The following is a 23,817-nucleotide window of genomic DNA, read 5'->3' as shown; positions in this document are numbered from 1 at the left end:
AATGGGGCTTTGCACACACTCAGTGCTCTGGATTTCTGGTTTACCAACACCCACCTTGCCCTTCTGATCCCTGAGGAATTAAAGGTAAATCTCACTCCTTGCACCCTACCAGACTTTACTCTGTTTATCCTTGCAGAGCTTCTCTTCTGTCTCATTTATGGCACAAAACTCACCCTTGGAATGAAGCAGAATCTATTTCAGCACCATAACATTTTATTAAACTACACTATCAAAGTCACATTGATGGCAGGGAGAACATTTGCTATCAGTGCATATTTCTTGGACTAAGACTGTATTTGTAGCATCCAGCACTTGCTGAAGAGAAGGACACTGAAGGAACAGAATCCTGAAGAGACAGTAGAAAAAACTTCTACAAAAGTCAGGGCAGTTCAGTTGGGAACCAGCTGAGAGCTCCAACACTTCAAGACAAAGCTGTGAGGGGAGGTGATTTTTAAAAAGTTTACTCTTAAGTGGTGTTGAACTTGCTCAGCTGAGGTAAGAAGGTGCTGGTGCCCAGCAGTTTTGAAGTGGCATCCCTGTCCCTGCCTGTTCACACCCCACACAAATATTGTGTACTGCTCCTTGTGGCCTGTGCTGACACCTGGACACGACAGCTCAGAGTCTTCTACAGTTATAAAAACCTGCTGCAACTCTAGACCAAACAATAAAAAGTAGCAGAAATACATTCTATACAGAAGTAAAAAAAAAAAAAAAAAAAAAAAAAAAACCAACAACGAAAAAAAAACCAAACCCAGTTGAATTCCAGACAAATATTAGAGTACATCAGGTCGGGCTTAAAAAGTCTCAAATCTAACACCTATTGTCACTATTTCTACTCTCCACGAGCTCTGCCACAGCACCAGCTCTGAGCTGCTTCTGGCACAGACAGGACAGCCCCAGGTGGGAGACCTTCCCCAGGGCTGGGGATGAAATAAGGCTTTTCCAGTCTTCTGGGAAGACTCGGTGAGGGGTGGGAGCTGCGAGCCCCAGCCCTGGCAGAGCAGAGGGAGGAGGGGGTGGAGAGCACAGGAGTGAGGGTTATGTACAGCAGGAGGCAGGGACAGGGAGGGGGTGCCCAGCCAGCTGGGATCTGCTCCACGGAGATGTTCTGGGGGGGATCAGTAGCATCCGTCCTTCCAGGAATCATCCTCGGGGGTCTGTGCTGCCTGGAGGAACCTGGGGGGACAAAACAACATGTCAGGGACAGGGACAGCTCCAGGAAAAGCCCTTTAGTGAACACAGGTCTGGGGTTTGTGTTACCAACATCTCCCTGCTGTGGGTGAAGTGCTGCTGTCACACCCTGAGCACCAGCAGCATCAATTTGAAGCATTTTAAGGAAATTCAGTGATTGTTACTGTGCACTGGTATCTGCCAAATTAACACTCTTGTGACTTCACCCCCTGACCGAGTCCAAGAGAAATATTTTTCTGTGCAAACATGAAAAATAATCAGGTGTGTAGGGCACTGATGTGTATTAGGAGACTAAAAATTCCTTTTTTCGTGTTTTTAAAGGAAAGAGATACATTTCAATGTAAGGCTTCAGTGGGACATTAAAGATCAACAAGCACTGGTTGCTTATTATCTGATATCAGTCATATCATGACAAGTCTGAATTGAAAAATCTGAATTGTAGTATAATAGCTATTAAAAAAACAGCAACAAGAACAAAAAGATTTAACACCAATCCCTCTGCTCTGCTCTCACCTTGCTGCACGGGTCACTCCAATGCTGAAAATCTGAATTGTAGCCTAAAAACTATTAAAAAACCAGCAACAAGAACAAAAAATTTAAGTGTTGGGACACTTAACTCTGCTCTGCTCTCACCCTGCTGCATGAAGTCACTCCAATGTTGAAAATGTGAATTGTAGCCTAATAGCCATTAAAAAACCAGCAACAAGAACAAAAAGATTTAACACCAATCCCCCTGCTCTGCTCTCAGCCTGCTGCACGGGTCACTCCAATGCTGAAAATGTGAATTGTAGTATAATAGCTATTAAAAAACCAGCAACAAGGACAAAATATTTAGGTGTTGGGACACCAATCCCTTTGCTCTGCTTTTCCCCTGCTGCATGAAGTCACTCCAATGCTGAAAATCTGAATTGTAGCCTAAAAACTATTAAAAAACCCAGCAAGAAGAACAAAAAGATTTAAATGTTGGGACACCACTCCCTTTGCTCTGCTTTCCCCCTGCTGCACAGGTCACTCCAATGCCGAAAATCTGAATTGTAACCTAAAAACTATTAAAAAACCAGCAACAGGAACAAAAAGATTTAAGTGTTGGGACACCAATCCCCCTGCTCTGCTCTCACCCTGCTGCACGAAGTCGCTCCAATGCTGAAAATCGGAATTGTAGCCTAATAGCCTAATAGCTATTAAAAAACCCAGCAACAATAACAAAAATATTTAAGTGTTGGGAATGCCGAAGAAGAGGTCTGGAGCTCACCCACCTGCGGGACGGGGGCGCCGCCTTTCCCTTGGGCACGGCCACCCCTCCCACCGCCGGCCGGGCCTTGAGGGCAGCGCCTTTGGCCACGGTGACCACGGCCGAGCTCCTGTTCGTGCAACTGCTGCTGGGAGAGCTGGTGTGGAGCTGCGCCTTGCGGACAGAGGGGCCTGGAGCCGTGTAGCCGCAGGGCTTCCCCACCTGCCGGCCGGGCAGCAGCGAGCTGCCTCCTGCCTTGCCGGGCTGGCGCGCCGTCTGCAGCGGGGACTGCCCCGAGGAATACCTGAGCTTGCTGGGAGTCAGACCTGTGGGGACACAGAGAGCGCCTCTGAGGGCTGGGTGAGGATGGGATGGAGGGGTGTGGGAGCAGGGCACTGACCTGCTGAGCGCTGCTGGGTCCGGGGGATGCGGCTGCCGGGCACCTGCAGGTCGCACTCCAGGCTGCGGCTGCCGCGCACGGCCTCCAGTGCGCGCAGGCTGCTGCGGGCCAGGTTGGGCATGCTGTGCCTCAGCTCCTCTGCAACACACACTGCCTCAGCCCCCTCCTCCTCCTGCTGCTGAAAGGCTCTCTGGGAAAGCCCACCCACTTCACAGCATACCTAGTTCTTAGCTTGCAGTAATTACACAATATGGGGCTTGGAATGGACCTTTGAGATGGTCCCATCAACCTGCACCACCAGGATCACCCTGAGACACATCCCCGAGTGCCCCTTCCAGAGGTGGTGACTCCACCACCTCCCTGGGCAACTCATTCCAAGGCCTGACCACTTCTGGAAGGAAATAATTGTTTCTAACACCTAACCTGGTGCAACTTGAGGCATTTCTTCTTGTCCTTTCACTTGGGACGTGGCAGAAGAGACCTGCACCCTCCTGTCAGGAGTTGTAGAGAGCAGTAAAGGTCTGCTCTGAGCCTGCTCTTCTCCAGACTGAACAGCTGGAGTTCCCTCAGCCACTCCTGGTGCTCCAGCCCCATTCCCTTCTCTGGCCACAACATCCTTTTTGCAGTGAGGGGCTCCAAACTGGACCAACGTACCCTGGTCCTTTGGTCACCCTATCCTTGCTCCACCCCGTGTCCCTTGGGCACAAACTGCACCACCATCACTCCAAACCCTCTGCCCCATCCCCGAGCCTTGCAGGGGAGGATCCCTGCGTGCCAAACCCACCTTCCCCGAGCTCAGCCCTCCTCTCACCTTCGCTGTTGGCGTACTTGAGGCGCTCCTGCATGGGGCTCTGCACGGCCCTCCGCGGGGCTCGCAGCCTCGATGCCCCGGCCCTGCCCAGCTCGGCGCCCGAGGACGGGGACTGGCAGCGCGGGGAGCTCAGCGGGGACGGCGAGTAGCGGTGGGCGCTGCGCAGGGACAGCGAGCAGTCACAGTCCTCCTCGTCCTCCAGGCTGTAGGTGTCGAACTCCTGGTCGCTGAAGGTGCCGCGGCGCAGGGAGTGCAGCGAGGCGCTGGAGCTGCGCCGCGACACCGAGGCCGAGCTGGAGGCGCAGTCCTGCCGCAGGCCTGGGGACACGGGGGACACGGGGGACACAGTCACAGCACAGCCCCAGTCCCAAAGCAACGCTTTGCTGGTGGTTTGTTTTGTACTGGAAGGAGAGTCAGGTTAGGAACAGCATCGCCTGCATCAGCACTGGTCATTTACAGCACAATTAACATTCCGGGGACCTGCAGTGCTCCCCCAATCCCACCTGAGGCTGTGGACTTTGCCATCAAGGTAAAGCAGGTATAGGAGTCTCATTTACAGCTATATGAGTCTCATTTACAGCTATAGGAGTCTCATTTATAGCTATGGGAGTCTCATTTACAGGTATGGCAGTCTCATCTACTACAGGTATGGCAGTCTCATCCACAGGTTAAACTTTTTAGTTTAATTCATTCTGCGCCCACCAGCGTTCCAAAGGTGGAAACAAAGATTTAAATCTGCCTCCCATGAAAACGCACCTGCCCTGTGTTATTTACAGCTCCTCACCAGCTTGTGCCTTTTTTAAAATTTTCCTAACAATACATAAGCAACTTTAAAAAAAAAAAAAAAAAAAAAAAAAGACAAAAGCAAACCAAATAAAGACCAAAAAAAAAACCCAAATAAATAAACACAGACAAACAAACAGAACTCACTCTCTTCCTGCAGCCGTGCCATGACCTGGACATCAGTGAGGTCCTGCAGTTTGTAGCCCATGGAGATGGAGTCGTCTGAGGTGCTGAGCTCGCTGTCCACTGAGGATTGGGAGCTCAGGGCCGAGTGCATGCTCAGGTACCCTGGGGAGAGGACACAAACACAGTCAGACTCTCACAAACACACCAGCACCAGCAGGGATCTGTCCAGGGAAGCAGCAGAGCAAGTCCAGCTGTGGAAAATAAGAATTTAGAAATCCCAACGCTGCAATTTTTAGGTACTTTTCAAACAGGGGAATGTGAGGCTGGACTGGCAGGAAGCAGCTTGGTCAGTGCCCATCTAAGAAATTCATTTTACACCTGAATTTCACACCTGTGCTTTCCACCTCAGCAGTTATTCCTCTTCCAGAATGGATGGAGAAATAATTGTTGGGAACCTGCTGGTTTTTCCTGCCTGCCTGGGTTTGATCACAGTTGGAAAGGGCTGCTCAGTTTTGTTGGGAAATGGTTTATATTTCAGAGGTGTCCTGCCTTCAAATCTTCTCAGAACGTGGCAGGAAAACTGTGAGCTCCAGGATGATTAAATAATACAGTGACAAAAGTGTGGCTGTACTTTAAAGGTTCATCTGGGTGTGTGCTGCACAAATACACATTCCAATTGATATTCCACAATAAAACCCCGTTTCTTTCCTCCTGGAGTCAGGAGAAGAGTGTAAGAGCTGAAATAAATCCATCCTGAGCAGGGCTTGCACCTGTAGGATGTGATTTCCTGCTGGAATTAAACAACACCTTCAAAACTGATTAAAAGTCCAGCTGGACCTTGAAATCAGCTTTTTAAAAGGCAAAACTCCCAATCCAACTTTGTTTAGTTTGGCTGTTGCATTTGAAAATGCAGATCTGGTTAAAAATAGCCAAGGAAGGGAAAAAAACTGCTCCTTCCTCCATCAGTAAAAAAGCTGATGATGGTTTTCAAACAGAAACCACACCTGGGCTTTGTCAAAGGGGTTGGTTTGGTTTTCAAGGGAAGTCGCTGTTAAACATTTTCCATCTGAAGGGCGGAAAAACTGTTGTTTCTTGGAAATAAAATAAGATTTGAGTCAGTCGGGTTGACAGGAAACTTTAAACTTGCACAAGGCACATGGAAGAGGCACCTGGGATGAAGGAAACTCATCTTGCTCTGAAAGGACAGAGCCTGTGAACCTTTAAAAAGCCAGAGAAACTTTGTTTTTACTCATCAGGAGCTGGTTGTGGGTGAAAAGGTGCTCACACACCTCAACTGCCTCCTATGAAAAACCAGAAATTGCCTTAGAGATGTTTCCCTCAGCTGGCACAAATCCTCAGTCCTACGTGCATCCTTTTTGTTTGCAAAACAGAGATAAGTGTTAATTTCTATTTATAGCAGAAAATCAGACCTCAAAAAAACAAACCTGCACCTGTGAAAACAGCCACAGGCAACCCTTTTTTTTCTTTTTTTTTAGAGGGGAAAAAAAAAAAAGTTCATTCAACATGGAGTTTGGAGGCAGAGACTGTTAAACATGCTTTGTGTTGTGAAACATGCAAAGTGGGGTTTAGCAATTTCCACACAAAACAAACAAATAAAGAAGAGCTCTTTGATAACAGAGCCAAGAGGCAAAGATTTTGTGCTGGGAAAAGCAGGAATTGCACCAAGGATAACAACTGGAGCTCCTGGAAGGGTGTTCTGGCTCCTCAGGCTTTGGCAGTTTGCATTTTCAGGCTGCAGCAAGAGCTGCCTCTGAGCTGGGGAATCTCCCTCCACACACAACCAAAGCTGAAGGAAAACTTTTGATATTTTGTTTTAGCTGCTCGCTCAGGGAATTGAAGGCTTTACACCTTCTGTTCCCTGCATTAATCAATATCCCCTCCATAAAAAACTGAATCCAAGTAACTTTATAAAGATCCCGTCTACACTCTATAACATTATTCAAGAGCAATATATTTTTTTTTGCCCCAACAGCTGTTTTCTGTTTTTAAGCCACTTAAAATTAGTACAATTTATAAATATATATATATAAAGAGAGAGGAAAGTAGAGAAACCCAAACTAAGAAACAACTAGAGGACATTTAGAATGCAAGGAGGTTTTTTTTTCTCTAGAGGACATTTAGAATGCAAGGAGGTTTTTTTTCCTCCCACACAAACAAAACCTGGGCACAAATCCTCAGTCCTACCTGCATCCTTTTGTTTGCAAAACAGAGATAAGTGTTAATTTCTATTTATAGCAGAAAATCAGACCTCAAAAAACCAAACCTGCACCTGTGAAAACATCCACAGTCAACCCTTTTTTTTTTCTTTTTTTAGAAGGGAAAAAAAAAAAAGAAGGGTGGAAACGAAAAGGGGGGAAAAAAAACCACCACAAAAACTTTTCCCTGTGCTAATTCCTAAACTCCTCCTTGCATTTTAAAGAGCCCAGAGCTGCAGTGCCACGCCATACCTGAGCTGCCACAGGTTAGTAGTGCTTTGTTAGTCGATTTGAGGTGCCCAGGAGAGTTTAGTGCAGTGCTACAGGAGCCTGCCTCGGGATTCAGGTTATGTGCGCTGGGAGACGCCAGGGGGCTGCAATACAGGTTTTTCCATCTACTGGCTAGAAAGGGGAAAAAAAAAAAAATACAAAAATGCCACAAAAGGTTAGAAAATTATTTTGGAAATGGAGAGGAAGATAAAGAAGGAGATGCAGAGGTATCAGACAGGGTTAAATTAGGCTGCAGTGCCCAGTCACCTCCTCGTGCCCTTTAAATGGTTTTGTCCCTTCTGAAGAATTCCAAGAGTAACTCTTGACAAGCCTGGCTTTAAATAAACAATACATTTCATAAAGTTCCACTACTGGCCTTTCCAGATGACTATTTCCACTTCTACACCTCTTCATTTTAGAGAATTCACTGATTTATGTTACATCTGTGTTATTCTGAATTTTTATGATGGAACCAAGACAGTGTTAAAGCACAGAAATTGTGTCAATCCAATATAAAACCAACTCTTTGGATTAAATTCCTTCAGCTCAAACACACTCAGATGTCCATAAATGAACCAAAATAAGGCAGGTGGTAAAATCAAGTGTCCCCATCCTCATTGGAGGTGGAAATGAGCAGCTACAACAGTGAGGAAATTACTCACACCATGATCTGGAGATACTCCACAGAACTCAGTTCTCCCTACTGAGAAAATACCAGCTCAGAAAATAATGAAGATTCACCATATTAAGTTTCCTTTTTTATATTTCTCCTACAAATATTACCAGGTCAGACTAAGTACAGCTGAAGCCTGATACATTTCAGAGAGAAAAGAGGTGATCAAATAGATTCCATTCGAATTTCTGAGCACAGATGATTTAAGAAAGCAAATTAAGTCTGTTCTCGAGGTCTATTCATTTATCTCCAATCAGGAATTCCAAGGTTAAACTCAAGAGAAGCCTGAGATCTCCAGCAGTGCCAAACACTGCTAGAATGTAAAATAAAAAATCCCAAAGCAGTGAGCTCAGACTCCAAACCACAGGGCTGAGATTGCTCAAGTTCGAGTGAAATCAGAATTGTTGCATTCCTGTGGAGACAAACACAAACCCTCAGACAGAACGTGGGGACCCAGCTGGAGTGGGACTCCAGCAGCTCAGGTGTCCCTGAGATTCCAAACTCTGATTTTCTCACAAGTGTCACTTTTTCAAACACATTTTTTTTGTGTCTGGAGGTTCCTGAGTCCAGCTGGATAGAGGAGACTGCAGCACATCTCTGCAATAAACCTGCAAATCCTGACCAGGAGAGCTGGATGAGAGGGAATCTTAGAGAAGGTAAAAAATAATTCCTGATTCCTTTCCAACCCCTCAGTGTCCAGAATATTTTACACAGACCTGGGGGCCATTTGAACTGACACAGGCAGGTGATGCAGGAGCAGAATAAACTCATTTTTTCCCTGTGAATTCATCTGTTCTGAGAGGTCTCTACCACCAGGTGGAAAAGCAAAGGCCCCAGAACTCTGCCTGTGATCAGAGCTGTCCCCACTGCACACAACATTCCAGGTTTTCACTCCAGGCAGATGAAATCAGGGATTTCCCCTCAGGATTAACACAGCCCAGAACCACCAGGAGGAAATGCTTTTAGGGGACGATAAACTGCAGGAAAAACCTGGTTTTCAAGTGACACCATTTCTCCAAATCTAATATTTAATTGTTGTAACCTTTGAGCAGCAGAGAGCTTTTCCACCCAGGTGAAAAGATCCAGAGGAGGAATAATCACCACTAGGAACACTCAGCACCAGGAATTCCTCTCCAGAAAGAAGCTGCAAGAAGTTTTCCACAGTTCTCTCCCCATTCCCCAGCAGCACATTTCCTCCTCTACACATTTAAAAATCCTTAAATATTAACAAAACTTAAAAAATTAAGAGCCTGACAGCGCTAAGCTGGATTTTCCTGCTTAGAATGAAGATTTTCAAAGGCCAAAGATGTTGAGAGGCTGCAGGTGGCCCCACCTTGGTCCAGCCTGTTGATGAGGGTCCTGCAGGCGGCCTCGATCTCGGGGCTGGGGTTGTCCAGGACCTGCCGACACCATTTCAGAGGAGAAGCTGTTTTCTCATCCATGGATTTCCTTGGAGACACGTAGAGCCTTTGTGGGGGTTCAAAGGAGACAGGAAGAGATGCTGGTTAATTCAGAGCACACAGCTGACAAGCTGGGGTTTGCTGGAGTGTGGCTGTTAGTTACCCAAATTTAAAAAAATTCAAGTTTAAATCGGATATTATGACTAAGAAATAAAATTTACTGGCACAAGAGGAAAATTCAGTGGCTTCACAGAGGAATCCACAGGGTCTGCAAGGCAAGGCTGTTACAACACTGCTGGAAATGGAATACTCACCTCTCTCTCCTCCAAAAATCCCCACCCTCAGTGACAGCGATGGTGTGAGCTGCTCCACCCTCCAGCTGCAGGGTGATCTCCTCCCAGGAGTTGCAGTTTTTTATTTCAAACCCTCTGGATGTTCAGCACTGCAGGCACAGCTGTGTCCTCCCAGCAGCTCTGAGACATCCAGAGGTGCATTCCCAGATTCCAGGGATAAAAAAAAAACCAAAAACTTTTCTCTGGAGGATTCCCAGACAGGCAGGAAAAGTGGCTGTGCCTCATTTTCCCTCTAATATCAGATAAATTCCCCTCCAGCCACATCTCTGACACCTCCACTGCTTGGCATGGACAGGCAGGATTAGCCTTATGGATAGACACATTTAATCATCTTAAACTCCTGGATTATTTACAAGGGATTGGCTGTAAAGCAGCATCTTCACCCCATTTCCAGAGCAGAACATTCCTCTGAAGAAATGTCAAAGCTGGAAGAGCCTTTGCTAAAAAAAAAAAAAACAACTCAGGTATTTTATTTACAAATCCCACATTTGTATTTTTTAAAAGCAAAAAAGCAGTTTCTTTATTTTTTAATGTTTTTTTGCTGTCCCCTGGTCACCCTCAGCCACACCTTATGAGCATTTATGTTGTTCCCAAAGCTGCCCTCACTGATTTATCTGAAGGATTTTACCCTCATCAGGCCAAAATCAGCAGCAAATCACCCCCAGCCACACTTTATGAGTGTTTATGGTGTTCTCAAAGCTGCCCTCACTGATTTATCTAAAGGATTTCACCCTCATCAGGCCAAAATTCAGTATTTAAGCATAAAGTGACCATGAGGGTGGAGTTAAGATCCCCAGGGATGTGTCTGCCTGTGTTTCAGTGTCTCCTCCTCCTCTCTTTCCCAACTTTTGTCACTCAAAGGAGCTTTTCTGCTCCAGTTCCTCATTCTCCCACAGCCAGCTCAGATCTGACCCATAAAATACTGATTTCCACAACAAACTTGATGGAAATCAGCAGGAATGTCAGTCACTATCCCACTCATTCCTGAATTTCAGTTTAAAACACACAGAAACACCGTGGGGCTCTCAGCTGCTCCTGGCTGTAACACCAACACCTGGCCAAGGTGGATAAAACATCCACACCTGGGATATTTAAAATATTTTTCAGGTTTTCCTGACCTACTGCCCTGGATCCAGGCAGGGATAACATGGAATGGAGGAAACAACACTCCCCAAACTCAGGGGGCTCTGAGATGAGGCATCTCTGCCTGCAGCAGCTCCCAAAAATACCATTTATTACCTGAAAAAAGACATAATTCAGTATTTTCTGCCTCCTGACTTCCCAGCCCTACCTCTGGCCAGAACCAATTTTTTTTTTTTTTTTCAGTGAACAGATTTACCCTCTTTAATCAGAACTCACACACAAATTAAAAAAAAAAAAAAAAAAAATTCAAAGGTTAATTTATTATTGACAAAATAAACTCTGAGGAGTGAATGTAAATATTGCTGACTCTCTAAAGGTACCTCTCAGGGCAGACCTTGCAGTGTTTCTCATGGATAAATGAGCATTTCAGGCACTCAAATCCAATCAGAGGCAGGGAACAAAGTGCTCCCTCTGCCTGGGTTTACTGTACAGCTCAGACCACAAAAGGAGCAGTAAAACCATCACACAGAAAGAGGCCAACGGGCTCCTCGGGGCAGCTCAGGCTGCTCTGCACATTGTCCACGTTAAGGGAGAGGATCCTGCCCTGCTCCTTCCAAATTCCTCACCCTGTTTCCATCCAGGAATTCCATGAGGATGGAAAGCCCTGTTTGCCTGGCAGAGCCATTCCCATGGAATTCCATGATGGAAACCTCTGTTTGCCTGACAGAGCCATTCCCACATGGAATTATGGAATTCCATGAGGCTGGAAACCCCTGTTCATTCCCATGGAATTCCATGAGGGTGGAAACCCCTGTTCATTCCCATGGAATTCCATGATGGCAACCCCTGTTTGCTTGGCAGAGCCATTCCCATGGAATTCTGGAATTCCATGAGGGTGGAAACCCCTGTTCATTTCCATGGAATTCCACGAGGATGGAAACCCCTGTTCATTCCCATGGAATTCCATGAGGAGGGAAACCCCTGTTTGCCTGGCAGAGCCATTCCCACATGGAATTCTGGAATTCCATGAGGGTGGAAACCCCTGTTTGCCTGGCAGAGCCATTCCCATGGAATTCCATGAGGTTGGAAACCCCTGTTTACCTGGCAGAACCACTCCCCCATGGAATTATGGAATTCCATGAGGATGGAAAGCCCTGTTTGCTTGACAAAGCCATTCCCATGGAATTCCATGAGGGTGGAAACCCCTGTTTGTTGGCAGAGCCATTGCCATGGAATTTCATCAGGGTGGAAACCCCTGTTTGCCTGACAGAGCCATTCCCACATGGAATTCTGGAATTCCATGGAGCAGAGCTGTGGAGTCCTCTGGATTCTGATTTTTCAAGTCCATTGGCAAGAGAAGCTCTCACAATTTCCCCAAACCCAATGAAGTGAACACAAATCAATTCTTCAGAGCGTTGACAGGCAACTTACAAAAATAATAAAAAAAAGGAATTGTGGTTTGATTTCACAGCATCAGGGTTCCCAAATTAAAAAAAAGGAATTTTGGTTTGATTTCACAGCCCCAGAGTTCCCAAATAAAAAAAAAAGGAATTGTGGTTTGATTTCACAGCCCCAGATTTCCCATTTTCCTCCTGCAGGAGCTTTGGGAAGGGCTCAGCACCCCGATTTCTCCCAGGCACTGAACTGGAACACACCAGCTCCTCAAATACATCAATGTGAATATTTCTCTGGACATATTAATTGTCAGAAATCACTTTTTCCTAAGCTCAGGAATGTCCAGTGGCACCCAGAACGGGCTGATTTAACCCAGCCTCACATCCAGGGAGCTTTCTGAGCCTTACTTTGGAAAAATGAGAGTGTAAAAAGCTAAAAATTCTTGGCTTTTTAAAAAAAAATACTCAGGATTTTTCTTTCTGGTACTGAATTGCAAATTCAAATCGGTTATTTAGATATTTACAAGGCCCTGGTACAAAATGCACAAAGTAAATATTTGGGTAAATATTCCCAGTTTTGATGTGTTGGGTGGTTTGTTGTATGAATTATTAAACACAAATGAGGTTTTATTCAGCTTCTGAGAGGAAATTCTTGGATAATAAAGTATCTTTAGTTACTGTTTATTAATGTTTGTGTTTATCCTGTAAATCAGAGCATTTTGTGACAAAATCTCTGCTGAGTACAAGGATTTCTATTCCATTAAGTTGTAACCATTCACAAATAAATTTGTGTTTTCTTGCATTTTATTCTGACATAACCCAAAGCACTAAACCCAAAAGATATTATTTCCCTGATGGAACCAACGCCACAGAAATATTTAATGGCCAACTATTGTTGGATTTTGAAAAACCCCAAACCCCAAGAATGCAGGAAAAAAACAACTTTTTCAACTTGCACAATGCACAGAGAAAAAAAAAATCATCCTCACAACTGAACAACAGATCAGAGCAGTTCTAAGAGTGCAAAGCCTGAGAATTTGAGATCCTTTAGAATTTTATTTTGCAGCAGAAATCTCTAAATCCTAAGAGCAGAATTTAGGCTGCAGAAAGCTCGAGAACCAGTGCATTAGGAAATGAAACTGAGCCCATTTCTGAGGACTCAGCCTGGGTTTTTATCCATCTCTCAAAGCACTTGGCACCAGTGGCTGCAGCAGCTCCAAAAATGGCAAAGGCTGCACTGATTTTTAGACTTTTTAAGTTATTTAAAACAGAGAAAGGAGAAGGAGATCTCAAGTAGCTGACAGTGTTTATGAGATGCACCTCATTCAGGGGCTAAAAGGCAGATGAATTTCTCTCCAAAACATGGATTTCAGACAGGTAATACAGTCATTTTTCTTTTCCTTTACACATCAGACTTCAGAGAGTTGATTTTCAGATTCAGTGCTCCGGTTATTCTGTGCAGATCTCAAATCTAAACACTCCTGCTGAACAGAAATACTAACACAGGCAAGAGTGGGGGAGAAAGTCACAGTGAAATAATATTATCCAGGTTCTGAAATGACAGAATAAAAGGAAAAAATGGGAAAAATCCTGTGGAGAACACTCTGCACAAAAACATTCTGCTGTTAGCCCAAGGAGAGGGCTGAGCTTTATTCCTAAGAAATTGCAAAGAGAGGAAAAAAATTACTTTTCCAAGTCTATTTAGGAACTAATCCTGCTGAACAAAACACCAAAAAAGTCAGAGCAGCTCTAAAACTGACAATAAATGAATTTTCTGACCCAGCCACCATCCCAAAGAGTGATCCCTGCACCTGGGAAAAATTATTGAGAAAACAAAACCTTGCGTTTTGCTGTTTCTAAATCACATAGATCTCGTCAGCAGCACCCTGTCAACAAGGAGAGATGAAAATTGACATTTTCCCTGTCACAGGGAAATGACAATACAGCCTGGAAGGGTATAAATGGATTAGATAGAGACAGATGTAAATAAAGTTAGAGGCTGCACAGGATTCCTGGATTTTGTGCAGGATTTTACACTCATTTGGTGGAACTTCTCCACAATTTCTCTCCCCAAATTTCTCCCCCAGGTTAGAGGCTGCACAGGATTCTTGGATTTTGTGCAGCATTTTTCCCTCATTTGCTGGAACTTCTCCAGAATTTCTCTCTCCTGGTACAAGCAGCAATGATTCCTCCAGCAAACTGAATTAAAAGTCTTAATCACAAATAGAGAAGGTCACTGGACACAGAGCTAAGGGTGAAAAAATCACATCAGCAGGAAACTCCTCCAGTGTTATTCCTGAGCTAAACACACTCCTGGTCCTGCAAACACCAATTCCTGAGCTAAACACACTCCTGGTCCTGCAAACACCAATTCCTGAGGGCAAAACACACTCCTGGTCCCTGCAAACACCAATTCCTGAGCTAAACACACTCCTGGTCCCTGCAAACACCAATTCCTGAGGGCAAAACACACTCCTGCTCCTGCAAACACCAATTCCTGAGCTAAACACACTCCTGCTCCCTGCAAACACCAATTCCTGAGGGCAAAACACACTCCTGGTCCCTGCAAACACCAATTCCTGAGGGCAAAACACTCCTGCTCCCTGCAAACACCAATTCCTGAGCTAAACACACTCCTGCTCCCTGCAAACACCAATTCCTGAGGGCAAAACACACTCCTGCTCCCTGCAAACACCAATTCCTGAGCTAAACACACTCCTGCTCCTGCAAACACCAATTCCTGAGCAAAACACACTCCTGCTCCCTGCAAACAACAATTCCTGAGGGCAAAACACACTCCTGGTCCTGCAAACACCAATTCCTGAGAGCAAAACACACTCCTGCTCCCTGCAAACACCAATTCCTGAGCTAAACACACTCCTGCTCCCTGCAAACACCAATTCCTGAGCTAAACACACTCCTGCTCCCTGCAAACACCAATTCCTGAGGGCAAAACACACTCCTGCTCCTGCAAACACCAATTCCTGAGGGCAAAACACACTCCTGGTCCCTGCAAACACCAATTCCTGAGAGCAAAACACACTCCTGCTCCCTGCAAACACCAATTCCTGAGCTAAACACACTCCTGGTCCTGCAAACACCAATTCCTGAGAGCAAAACACACTCCTGCTCCCTGCAAACACCAATTCCTGAGCTAAACACACTCCTGGTCCCTGCAAACACCAATTCCTGAGGGCAAAACACACTCCTGGTCCTGCAAACACCAATTCCTGAGAGCAAAACACACTCCTGCTCCCTGCAAACACCAATTCCTGAGCTAAACACACTCCTGCTCCCTGCAAACACCAATTCCTGAGCTAAACACACTCCTGCTCCCTGCAAACACCAATTCCTGAGCTAAACACACTCCTGCTCCCTGCAAACACCAATTCCTGAGCTAAACACACTCCTGCTCCTGCAAACACCAATTCCTGAGCTAAACACACTCCTGCTCCCTGCAAACACCAATTCCTGAGCTAAACACACTCCTGCTCCCTGCAAACACCAATTCCTGAGCTAAACACACTCCTGCTCCTGCAAACACCAATTCAAGGGCAGCACTTGCTGTGCTGAGCACAGATCCAGGAGAGGAGACACAACATTGAGGTGAAGACAGCACGACCCAGATTCAGAGATTTTTGGAAATGAGAGCGATTCGGGGATTCACCTGAGCACCAGGGATTCCTTCTTCTGCTCCTCACCCCATGGAAAAACCCCAAGTGACAAACACTGGGGAACACAAGCAGCGGAATTCTGGCAGCAGCAGCTCTGGGTAAAAAGGAATTTGGATAAAAAACCTTCCCAAAACAAGTTCAAGAGTCCAGGGTGAGCATCACTGAGCTCCTCAGAGCCGTGGCTTGGCCTCCAGGATATTTACAATTTTGAGCAGATATTTGAGAAAGGGAGAGGAGGGAGCAGTCAGAGGCATTGGGGAATACAAGCAGTGCAATTGTGGCAGCAGCAGGTCTGGGTAAAAGGGAATTTGGATAAAAATCCTTCCCAAAACAGCTCAGGAGTCCAGGGTGAGCATCAACTGCCATGGGGTTGCCCTCCAGGATATTTACAATTTTGAGCAGATATTTGAGAAAGGGAAAAGAGGGAACAGTCAGAGGCATTGGGGAATACAACCAATGGGATTCTGGCAGCAGCAGGTGTGGTTTGATCCCTGGGGAAGAGGGAATTTGGATAAAAAGCCTTCCCAAAACAGCTCAAGAGTCCAGGGTGAGCATCACTGAGCTCCTCAGTGCCGTGGGCTTGGCCTCCAGGATATTTACAATTTTGAGTAGATATTTGAGAAAGGGAAAGGAGGGAGCAGTCAGAGGCATTGGGGAACACAATTCTGGCAGCAGCAGCTCTGGTTTGATCCCTGGAGAAGAGGGAATTTGGATAAAAAGCCTTCCCAAAACAGTTCAAGAGTCCAGGGTGAGCATCACTGAGCTCCTCAGTGCCGTGGGCTTGGCCTCCAGGATATTTACAATTTTGAGTAGATATTTGAGAAAGGGAAAAGAGGGAGCAGTCAGAGGCCAGGGCAGAGTTCCAGCAGCTGGGAGTGGGCACTGCCTCGGGTTTCACAGAGCTCAGGCACTGCAAACACAGCTCCAGAACACAACCTCACAGCTGCTCAGCCAGGAGAGATGTGCACAAATTCCAGCTGAAAAATGAGAATAATTTCAAAATAGAGCAAGGATTAAGACTCCAAGAAACTCTCTGACCACTCCATCCTTCTTCTTTTAATATGTTAAAAAGGACTGTAAATACACAATACACTCAGCTATTCCTTTTGGGTTTGCTCAGTGCAGGCAGCACCAAATTCCCCCAATAAGCAAAACCACCTTGTTAAAGCTGATCCTAAATTCACAGAGAATTAAGGACGTTTGTTGGGGGTTTTTAAGAAAACTCTCCCTCCCCTTTGAGCAGTTTTCTGGTTTTTGCTGTGGGAAAGCACAAACTCCTGCAGGGGCCGTGTTTATGGGGACAGTTTGGGATATTTGGCAATAAGCATTATTGATTATTTGTATTATTGTAGGATTATTGTATTATTGTATTATTGATTGTAGGATTATTGTATTATTGTAGGATTCATTCCTTATTTTCAGAACCAGCTCCAGGACAAGAAGCTCCAGCACTAAAAGCAGCTTTCCTGTTTCAGCAGGTTCCTCTGACAAAAGGAAAAGGGAACAGATGGAAGTGATGCAGCACAATCAAAGATAATTTATGGAAGCAGCACTTGGGAAGGGCTCTGGATCAACACCCTCATCCAGCTCCTCAGGGGCCTCTTTGTCACAGGTTATTCTGTTCCAAACAAACCAACAAGGATCCTACGAGGAGAAAAGGGTGTTTTTACCAGGCACCAGCTGAAGGAAAAGTCAAAGTTCAGAACTCCTGAGCACAGAATCCTGATTTCACTGGGCAGCATCCCCTGCCTGGGTCAATCTCAGCCTCAGAGACTCAAAATAATCTGAAAATTCTCCCCTGTCACAGTCTCTGAATATAAACTTGGCTGCTTCCATTACCATGGAAATAATAAATCCAGTCTTTCCCATGCAGCTTGTTAAATATATTCCCTTATTTATTTATAAGAAATCTGCTCAAATTTTTAGCTATATTGGAGAGTATATGTTTAGGTATATTGGAGAGTTCCAGGGATCAAATTAGAACCAGCATTTGGGTTTTAAAAGTATATTTGAAAAGAAAAAAAAATAAAAATCATGGTTTAAATATAACCTCAAACTGAGGCTGGAGCTGATGCCATGACCTCATTGAGCTGCACTCCATTAACAAAAACTTTACCTTCCCCTCTCCCAGCTAATGAATGTTTGGAGCTGAGGGTTTGGTTTGTGTTCAGCAGCCCTGTCCTTGCTGCCAGATTCATCTGCCTACATAAATTTGAAACCCAATTTGCAGAGCCCTGAGGCTTTTCCCTCCCAAGTCTCACAAATTAACAACTCCCAGGTAAAAATCTCAAATCCCAGTTACTGCAGGAGCTGGAATCAGCCTCAAACAATACATTCCAAAGGTTGTTAATCTGCTGATTTATAAAACAAGTTTTAAACAGTGGTGGAGGGGAGAGTCCCAGAGAGTCGGGTCAGTTAAGGATTACATCATTGATCTGCTTCATTTCATGTCTCTGAACAAAAGAGGTGCTTAACTGGAAAAGAAACAGCCTCCAGGAGCTGGGAAATGAATGGTTTGTCTCCTCAGGTCTGAGCAAAAGCCACAAATTCCAGATGGCCCTGACAAAACTCTGATTTAAATGTGGTATTTGACAGTTGTATACAAGGTTTAAATGCTCCATTATTCATTCATCTGCATGTGCTGTATATAACTGAATTTAAGAGGGAAAGGAAGCTGCAGCAGGGGCTGGAAGGAAAGGGGGAAAAACAGCAGTTACAGGTAAACTCATTTTTTAAAAAATAATGGGCTGGCACAGTGGACTTAAAAATAAAGACAGTCATTAATGAGAATTGCATTTTTGCTGTTAAAACTCCAAGTCCTGTACAGGAATTGCTCATGTAAGCACAGCACATCCCTCTCCCCCAGGCCTGGGGACACCTACCAGCAATCCTCCTCCTCGGGGCAATTCTCCAGTTCCAACACCTTGACTTCATCCAGGTCTGCGTGGCTGGGGAGCCCCTCCAGATCTGCCCCCTTTTCCCTGGGCTCCTGTCCGTGGATTGGGGCACAGATCCCTGCCATGAGCAGACTCCCCAGCAGCTCAGAGCTGTCACTCGTCCCCACGGGCGAGGGACACCTCCCGTTGCCATGACTCTGCTCCCCGTTGGGAGACACCTCCTGGGGGTCACTGTACTGCCCTGGAGCATCCAGAGCTCTCTTGAAGTTGTTGTCTCCCTCCTGGTGGCTGATTTTGCTGAGCTGGCTGTGCAGATCCGCCATCAGCTGCAGCTCCTGCCGCTCGGCCATGGCCTTGAGGCTCTTGTTGATCTCTGTCCCGTCGTGGTTACCCACAGCCGTCCCCAGCAAGGTCCTGCTGCTCCTGGAGTGCTGATTGTCCAGCTCCAGCCTCCTGACCAGCTCTCGGAGCTTCCTCACCTCGGGGCCCACGTCCTCGGGGGGCTCTGGGCCCATGGCAGAGTGCTGGGGGGCGTCCCTGCCCAGGGCCGGCTCCAGGGCGGGGTCCTGCTGGATCAGGGGGGCGTTCCCGGGCACCACCATCCTCCAGGACACCCCAAACCCTGCAAAAATACACAATATTGAATTAGAGACAGGAAATTCTGGCTTTTATAACAGGTGGAAGGTGTCTGAATTTCATCCAAATCCAATAATGGCTGAAATTAGGGTTGAACATTTCCTACAAATTCCACTTTTTCAACCTGCCAGTGAGTTTTAGCAAAAGGAAACTGATTTAATCCCCCCAACAATAGTTTAGTTTCCATCTGTTTACTAAAAAAATACTTAGGAAAATACTCCAAATCCAAGAATGGCTGAAATTAAGGTTGAACATTGCCTATAAATTCCATTTTTCAACCACAAGGATGTGCAGTTGCCAGTGAATTTTAGCAAAAGGAAGCTGATTTAATCTCCCCCATAATAGTTTAGTTTCCATCTGTTTACTAACAAAATACTCGAGAAAATACTCCAAATCCAAGAATGGCTGAAATTAAGGTTGAACATTGCCTATAAATTCCATTTTTTCAACTGCAAGGATGTGCACCTGTGCTGCTGCCAGTGAGTTTTAGCAAAAGGAAACTGATTTAATCCCCCCCACAACAGTTTAGTTTCCATGTGTTTACCAACAAAATACTCGAAAAAATACTACAAATCCAAGAATGGCTGAAATTAAGGTTGAACATTACAAAGCTCACTGAAATTAAGGTTGAACATTGCCTACAAATTCCATTTTTTCAACCACAAGGATGTGCAGTTGCCAATGAGTTTTAGCAAAAGGAAGATGATTTAATCCTCCCCACAATAGTTTAGTTTCCATCTGTTTACCAACAAAATACTTAATAAAAGCACCGATGGAGCAAAGTCAGGAAACTTCATTAACAAGGTGCTGACGTCAGAAAACAACAACAATTCAAGAAAAGGGTGAAAACATCCTTTGTTGGTGACCAGGTTTATCCTGGAAAAGCAGAGAGAAGTTGGAAAAAATGTCTGTGTCACCTTATGCCAAAGTAACAACAGGAAGTGCAGTTACTGAGCTACATGAAAATGAGTTTAAATGATGTATTTTCCTGTTACAAGTGAAAAGAGAGGGGTGTAAAAAGCAAAAAACAGCAAAAAAATTTTCCCAACTTAAGATTATGGTTTTTTGACTTAGTGGAATATGTAAAGTGCATTTCACACTAGTTTTACAACACTGTTTTTTCCCTCCATGAGATTTACAAGAGTTTTCAGTTTCATTTCATTCATTTCCAAACTGCCTCTTCACTGAAAACCCCTAATACTGAAAAATCCCTTAATTAACGGTCCACAAAGCACTAAAATGAGTTTAAAGTCAGAAATCCTCTCTGTTCTGCAGAAGGAGGGCAAAGAGAAGAGGGAGTGAGTCAACATGGCAAATTCAAAGTTTAAAAACTGATGCACTTGTTATAACTGCAATCAAACCCTGATATTTTGTGGCTGTGGATGTTTTTCCCCTTCCCTTTCCTGCCTGAAAATGTCATTTGTTTCTAAGAGCCACTGGGTAAAGGAAACCACAAAATTCAGTGTCACACAAAGTGAGTTATGAAGAGACACTCCCATAGGTACTTCAGCATCTCTCTTTTTTTAAGCACTTGTAACGCTGAGGAAATTTCTTTTAAAATACATTTTGTTTGATTGGTTTTTTTTTACCTGATTTTTTTATTATTATTATTATTTTGGTCCTCTATCTACAAGATGTAAATTTTCAACTTGAGTTAATCAAACACACAAACAGCCCTTAGGAAGAGCTGAGTGAACAGAAAACACTTTCCACCCATTCTCCAAAGCTGTAAACAGCACTGCTGAAGGAATTGGGGAAATTCACTGTGGAGTTACCAAGGAATCCCATTCCCAGCCCTGTGCCAGCTCCAAAAAGCTCCTCCTCGTGTGGATTCCCACTCCTATAAAACCCACACCATCCTCTGGTGTGATTTCCAAGGAGATTTCTCAGGAAGGTGTTTCCAGAGAGATCCCAAAGTTCAGGAACTCTGAGGATGGGGAGTTGGAGGAGTTCCACTGTCCAAGCAAAACAGAGGCTTAAGGATGATGGGTGACCCAAAAAATCGCTGAAAAGCTGGGAAAAAAAACATCTTGTGAGTTAAAAAAACCCCACACATCGAGGGGGGAAGAGCAGCTGAAAAGCATTCAGTCTTTCCCCACAACCACTAAGCCTAAAAATTACCAAAAAAAACCCCCCAAAACAGCAAAGACTTGCGGGGGGGGGGGAAGAGAAACAAACCTGCAAAAAGTTAATTTCATTGTGCAACAATGTGAGGGGTGAGGGGGGAAAGAAACAAACCACAGGTTTAGAAAGAAGAAGGCAAAAAAAGGCGGCAGGAGACAATAATTTGGAGTTTGCCCAGCAGACACATCCGGGTGTCTCACGGAGGGTTAACGGTCCCCTCGCCCCGGGGGACACAGGGACATGGGGGGTTTCAGAGCCCGAGGGGATGAGAAAAGTGGGGAGAGGGAGTGTGAAGGGGCTTGGGGGGCTGCTATGGGGTTGGGAGGGGGGTTTTAAGGGCTGTGATGGGGGTTATGGGGAGTGCAGGCTCTGAGAGCCAAAGGGGAGGCTGTGAGGGGGCTATAGGGGGGCTCTGATGGCCATGGAGGGGTTTTGAGGGGGCTCTGATAGCCATGGAGGGGTTCTGGGGGAGGAAATGATGGCCATGGGGTTGGGAGAGGGGGTTTTAGGGGCTGCAATGGGGTTTATGGGGAGTGCGGGCTCTGAGAACCAAAGGGGAGGCTGTGAGGGGGCTATAGGGGGGCTCTGATGGCCATGGAGGGGTTCTGAGGGGGCTCTGATGGCCATGGAGGGGTTCTGAGGGGGCTCTGATGGCCATGGAGGGGTTCTGGGGGAGGAAATGATGGCCATAGAGTGGTTCTGAGGGGGGAAATGATGGCCATGAGGGGGTTCTGAGGGGGCTCTGATGGCCATGGGGTTGGGAGGGGGGTCTTAGGAGCTGCAATGGGGGTTATAGGGAGTGCAGGCTCTGAGAACCAGGAGGAGGCTGTGAGGGGGCTATAGGGGGGCCCTGATGGCCATGGAGGGGTTCTGAGGGGGGAAATGATGGCCATGGGGCTGTGAGGGGGGTCTTAGGGGTAGTGATGGGGGATATGGGGAGTGCAGGCTCTGAGAACCAAAGGGGAGGCTGTGAGGGGGCTATAGGGGGGCTCTGATGGCCATGGAGGGGTTTTGAGGGGGCTCTGATGGCCATGGAGGGGTTCTGGGGGAGGAAATGATGGCCATGGGGTTGGGAGAGGGGGTTTTAGGGGCAGTGATGGGGTTTATGGGGAGTGCGGGCTCTGAGAACCAAAGGGAGGCTGTGAGGGGGCTATAGGGGGGCTCTGATGGCCATGGAGGGGTTTTGAGGGGGCTCTGATGGCCATGGAGGGGTTCTGGGGGAGGAAATGATGGCCATGGGGTTGGGAGAGGGGGTTTTAGGGGCAGTGATGGGGTTTATGGGGAGTGCGGGCTCTGAGAACCAAAGGGAGGCTGTGAGGGGGCTATAGGGGGGCTCTGATGGCCATGGAGGGGTTCTGGGGGGGGGGGGGAATGATGGCCATGGGGTTGTAGGGCTAAAGGGGGAGCCGTGAGGGATCTGTGATGGGGTTTATGGGGAGTGCAGGCTCTGAGAACCAAAGGGGAGGCTGTGAGATGGCTATAGGGGGGCTCTGGGGGCAATGATGGCTATAGGGTTGTGAGGATTGAAGAGAAAAGAGAACTCCTGGCTCTGAGAACCAAGGGGAGGTTATGAGAGGGCTATAGGGGGGCTCTGATGGCCATGAAGGGGTTTTGAGGGGGCAACGATGGCCACAGGGCTGTGAGGGCCAAGGGGGAGCCGTGAGGGGGCTGTGAGGGGGCTGTGATGGCCATGAGGGGGTCCTGGGGGGCAGTGATGGCCATGAGGGGGTCCTGGGGGGCTGTGATGGCCATGAGGGGGTCCTGGGGGGCTGTGATGGCCATGAGGGGGTCCTGGGGGGCTGTGATGACCACAGGGCTGTGAGGGCCAAAGGGGCAGCCGTGAGGGGGCTGTGATGGCCACGAGCGCTGCCAGAGGGCTCGCAGAGGCCGGGGGGCTGTGACGGCCGGGGGGCTCTGAGCACCTCCCCGGGCCGGCAGGGGGAGGGCGTGCGGAGGGCTCGCAGCCGGCTCCGATGGCCGCGGCGGGGCTGTGCGCTGTGCGGCACCGGCGGGCGCGACCCCCGCGGGGGGCACGGGCGCGGCCGGTTCGCACCGAGCGATCGCGGCGGGCATCCCCCCCTCCCGGTACCTGGATGGATGGATAGATGGATGGAAGCACGGGCGGGCAGGCGGATGGCGGCGGGTCGCAGGGCGGGTGCCCGCCCGGGGGGTGCCGGTGGCGGTGCCCGCCTTTCTCCGGCGGCTCAGCCCGGCCCGCGAACGGCGGGAGGCGCCGCCCCCGCCCCGGTGCGGGCAACGGGGGATGGCCGCACTGCGCCTGCGCGGGGCCGCCTCGGGCAACGGGGGGCGGGAGACGGGCCAGACCCGCCTGAGGGAGGGGAGAGGGGAGTGAGGGGAATGGAGGAGTGAGGGGAGAGGGGAGTGAGGGGAATGGGGGGAGTGAGGGGAATGGGGGGAGTGAGGGGAATGGGGGGAATGAGGGGAGAGGGGAGTGAGGGGAATGGGGGGAGTGAGGGGAGAGGGGAGTGAGGGGAATGGGGGAGTGAGGGGAGAGGGGAGTGAGGGGAATGGGGGAGTGAGGGGAGAGGGGAGTG

The 23,817-nt window shown here is 47.2% G+C and overlaps 2 protein-coding genes across 3 annotated transcripts in view; one reads left to right on the top strand and one right to left on the bottom strand.

Annotated features, from left to right (window-relative positions):
* LOC310917755 (endothelin receptor type B-like) overlaps positions 1-23,817 on the top strand; it is a 372,101-nt gene that overhangs the window by 27,993 nt on the left and 320,291 nt on the right. The gene's annotated exons all lie outside the window — the stretch shown is intronic.
* On the bottom strand, positions 208-23,423 carry LOC310917909 (SLAIN motif-containing protein-like). The gene is made up of 9 exons (XM_083876525.1): positions 23,352-23,423; positions 18,488-19,124; positions 9,035-9,168; positions 7,011-7,160; positions 4,564-4,704; positions 3,634-3,951; positions 2,823-2,960; positions 2,448-2,748; positions 208-1,176 (listed from the first exon to the last, which is right to left on the bottom strand). Exons 2-9 carry the CDS (start codon positions 19,102-19,104, stop codon positions 1,119-1,121), a joined length of 1,857 nt encoding a protein of 618 aa, XP_083732651.1. The 5' UTR covers positions 19,105-19,124; positions 23,352-23,423; the 3' UTR covers positions 208-1,118.

The sequence above is a fragment of the Zosterops lateralis genome (genome assembly GCF_965231275.1).
Source record: "Zosterops lateralis genome assembly, chromosome: 21".
In the NCBI taxonomy this organism is placed as follows: Eukaryota; Metazoa; Chordata; class Aves; order Passeriformes; family Zosteropidae; genus Zosterops; species Zosterops lateralis.
The sequence above is the reverse complement of the archived record's forward strand: the minus strand, read 5'-3'. Positions and strand labels throughout refer to the sequence as shown.